This window comes from Anoplopoma fimbria, chromosome 15, assembly GCF_027596085.1.
Source record: "Anoplopoma fimbria isolate UVic2021 breed Golden Eagle Sablefish chromosome 15, Afim_UVic_2022, whole genome shotgun sequence".
Taxonomy (NCBI): domain Eukaryota; kingdom Metazoa; phylum Chordata; class Actinopteri; order Perciformes; family Anoplopomatidae; genus Anoplopoma; species Anoplopoma fimbria.
In genome coordinates this window covers 1-4,117 of record NC_072463.1, presented here as the reverse complement: position 1 = coordinate 4,117, position 4,117 = coordinate 1, and the positions used below count along the sequence as shown (strand labels likewise).

At 38.8% G+C, this 4,117-nt stretch overlaps 1 protein-coding gene across 1 annotated transcript; it reads right to left on the bottom strand.

The window, feature by feature from the left end:
* Nucleotides 1-78: 78 nt before the first annotated feature.
* Nucleotides 79-1,605, bottom strand: LOC129103965 (E3 ubiquitin-protein ligase TRIM11-like). Its single transcript, XM_054614612.1, has one exon. The coding sequence runs from the start codon at nt 1,603-1,605 to the stop codon at nt 79-81; it is 1,527 nt and encodes a 508-aa protein (XP_054470587.1).
* Nucleotides 1,606-4,117: the final 2,512 nt, after the last annotated feature.

Genomic DNA, 4,117 nt, shown 5'->3' with positions numbered 1-4,117 from the left:
TTAACAGGACAGATGATGAGAGGGGCAGAGTTTTTACCACCCTGATTGGTAGAGGGACAGAAGAGTGGGAGGAGTTTGTCAGTGAAGGAGACTCGCTGCATCAACGTCATAAAAGGAGACCAGACCCTCCTCATAATCTACAAACACCCCAACCTTCTCAGGCTGAGACTCCACAGAGACAGAGACAGGGGTCTCAGTAAGAGCACTGAAGACTTTTTCATTAATACACCATAGTGTCCAGTAACCATTCTTACAGCTCAAATGGATTAGCCCATTCCTATTGGCTGACTCTCTTGCTACTCCTAAAACCCAACCAGTCTTCCCTTTAACCTGAACCTCAAAGTAAAACCTTCCTGTAGAAACAGACTGCTTCCCTAAGACACAGATAAAAGTAGAAAATCTCTTTGGAGTATCTGGTAGATTCTTCTCTACAAGACCGTGATGAACTTGTTTCCCATCTTCAGACAGGATGAGCGAGGGATGTGCTGTATCAGGATCCAGAGTGACGTCCACTGCAAACTGCTGGACGGTCTTCAGCTCAAACTCTGTGAGCAGCTTCTTCGTCTCATTTTTGAGCATCTCCAGCAACTGAGCCAAAGTTCTCTTGTTCCCCTCATATGAAGCTGGACAGACTCTGACTTCTGTCCAGTTCTTTGTGGGTGGAGCAGCATTCAGGGACTTGAAGTTCTGGACGAGGTAAAGGTGGTCTCCTGAGTGTGAGAGCTGCTTCAGCTCAGCACTCTTCTTCAGCTCAGAGATTTCCTGGTTCAGCTCTTTGATGAAGCCTTCAGCCTCCCTTGCTGTCGCTTTGTGGTTGTCTTCAATCGTCTTGATGACTTTGTCCTGGTTTCTCTGAATAGCCTCCTTCAGCTTGATGAAGACAGAGTTTCTGTCTTCTATCTCTCTGTTTGCATTGTCCCTGCTGACCTTGACTGAACGTTTGAACTCTTGAATCTTAAGTCGTCTCTCCTGGATCGTCTGCTGAATTTCAGCTTCTGTCTTCTCAACCTCGACCTTCTGTCTTTGGTATTCTTCTTTCAGAGGAACAACATCATGTGACTTGTGGTCTGAATAAGTGCAGAGCATGCAGACACACATCTGGTCGGTCTCACAGAACAGCTCCAGCAGTTTATCGTGCTCCGTACACATCCTGTCTTCCAGGTTCTCCACAGGGTCGATCAGCTGATGTCTTTTCAGGCCTGGCGTTGCTAGGTGAGGCTCCAGGTGAGTCTCACAGTAGGAGACCAGACACACCAGGCAGGACTTCAGGGCCTTCAGTTTGGTTCCAGTGCAGACGTCACAGGGAACGTCTCCTGGTTGGGCAACTTGTTGCTCTGAGCTGCTGCTGCTCGCTCTCTGATGAGCCGACTGTCTAAAGTGAGCAACCATCTCAGAGACAAAAGTATTCACCTGCAGCTCAGGTCTGGTGTAGAACATCTTTTGACAGTTGGGACACTTGTAAGGCACATTTGTATCCCAGTATTTAGTGATGCATTCTTTACAGAAGTTGTGTCCACATGGTGTACTGACTGGATCAGTGAACACATCCTGACAGATGGAACACAGAAACTGGTTTTCACAGAGCGAACTGCCGTCAGCAGACATGTCTACACAATGAGAACAAAAGTGAAAGTGTGAAAAAGAGAAACTAAAATGACAAGATTCTTTATCACTTGCTTTAAAAATGTAAAACTAAATGTATTACAATGTTAGGAGGCAATTCTGTTTTATAGAGCTACATTGCACCTAAATACAATTTTAGTTTCACAAGTTTAAAACTTAGAAATGTCTCACCCTGTATGTGAGCTCAGCTAAAGCTCAGTGTGTTAATGCCGGTAGTTTGAACACCGACTATATCATCATCTGTACTCACCAGCGTGCAGAGACTCGGCTGTGTAGTTTAGAAAAGACTCTGTGAACTTGTTTTACCGGGAGATTACTTTCAAGAGAAACAGGAAGACGCGTCTCAACAGCAGACCTCCGGGTGCTTTATGTAACATTCAGTGTTATTTCAGGAAGTATGACGTTGACAACTCACCTGCTGTTGCTCCGCCTCTTAATTTAGCTCTTAAGGTGACACAATACATTCAATAGGGAGCTAAGTACATCCCCACATTATCTGTGATGCATTACTTTGTAGCCATTTCATTAATTGTACACTTGTTTGGTAACATGCAACATAAAAGCACAACACAAATTAAAAAAGTAAGAAAAAAAAAGATGTAGGTCTATTTTGCTTTCATCACACTTCCTTCTTTCAGACTACTGGAAAGAAAACATCCCAAATGCACATTTTGTATTAGTATTTTACTACTTTGTCTAACTTTATCAAAAGTTACCATGACATAATGTATCATTTGCATTATTAAAACATAACATTTCAGAAAACTTGGAACAAAAAATAAATTCTCATAATGTTAGTAATCAACTGGTAGAGTTTCATAATGATATCTATCAGTTTAATTAAAGCATGGCTGCAGACGGTTTGCAAAATGTGCTAATTTTGCAGATATGAAACTTAAAGCACATGATACAAATGCTAAAATATACAGAAAAAATAACCATACTTATATATTTGCCGAGGCATTTAAAGACATATCAATCCCATATTTCAAAACCAGATGATTTAAAAGTTTCTGTTCACATCAAAAGCTTTTAATCCTGTCTATAGGACTGGTAAACCAAAGCTTACCGACAAGGCCTAACTTACAGTAAACTAGTTACTAATTAGTGCTAATGATTCATTAAACAGGAAAACTTAAAAGCAATACATAAATGAAGGACTGTTTCTGAGCACTAGCAGAGCATCAGCATTGGAAAATATTCAGAAATCACACGCATAAGCTCTTATTTTCAGTTTACGTCATATCAAATACTGACTCCAACAAAAAAATGATATTCATACAGTCTTGATAACAACATGACCACTCTATGCTATGTTTTTATAAGTTTATTAGTTCAATGAATACAATCATTATGTTTAAAATCCACTGTTAAGATGTTGTATCTAACAATATGTTCTATAGTTTTCTGATAAACTATGTTGGGAAAATTGAGTCAAAGAAACTGTAGAAGAACTATTGAGACATTTAAACAGAAATCAGAGAGGAAGAGACAGAAACAGTGAACAAGATTAATTAAACTCACGTTATTAGATGTTCCAGCACGTTCTCCTCTCAGGTATGAAGATGAACTAGTGAATGTGATGGTCCTCCACTCCTCTGTCCATCTGCTGTTAGCATTATTAGCAACACTGGAAACATGCCAACACTCCGGTTTATGTCATTTAAATACTGTTTTCATTGTCTTTTGTCGGCTGTGAGGCCAGAGACTGACTGGCTACTCAGTTCACTTCAGGGCTTATTTTACAGAGATCTGTCCATTCTCAGTTTCTCATCAGTTTCACACTGACCACATTTACGTAACATGCTACTTAATGGCATGTACTATTTAATAATGAAGCAATTTACCTGTGTTTTTCCCTTGTTGGTCTTCAGCATGGGTGTAATGCCATGTTTGACCTCACAGGCTGGATGAGATTTACCATCTGTTACTAGGGGGGCGCTGTTTCACTCATTTGAGGAAACTTAAAAAAATATATTGTTTACATGAAGAAGAGATGATACGATGGAAACCAACACTTTTTTTAGCCTTCCAAATATTATCTAAGTCAAACATTTACAGTGTTGAAAATACAAAACATTATGTAAAGAATTTGATTAAAGTAAAATTAAAATAGTAGAAACTAAAATATGAACAATCACTGTCTAGGCTAAAGCCAGATGACAACTTCATTAATATCGCTGTTTATGTGACAAAGACATAAACTATCAAATATTTTTAGTAGGATAATCATTTAAAGAACCCCAGAGAGGAAATCTTATCTATTTATTAAAATGACAGCGTATACAATTTTTCCAGTATTCTTTGCACTCCCACACAATATTACAATATACTTTGTAGAATCAGAAAGGGATTATTTCCAAAGATATTTGCACAATTATAAAGAAAAATACAAATATTTACAATGGACCATGAAATACATACAAACAAACAATGAAAGGGTAGGTTCAATTATCTCTGATATTATAGTGTTTTGTGTATATTTAACTGATTA

Excerpts from the sequence above, each read along its gene's own strand:
- LOC129103965 (XM_054614612.1), bottom strand. The coding sequence starts at position 1,605 with ATGTCTGCTGACGGCAGTTCGCTCTGTGAAAACCAGTTTCTGTGTTCC.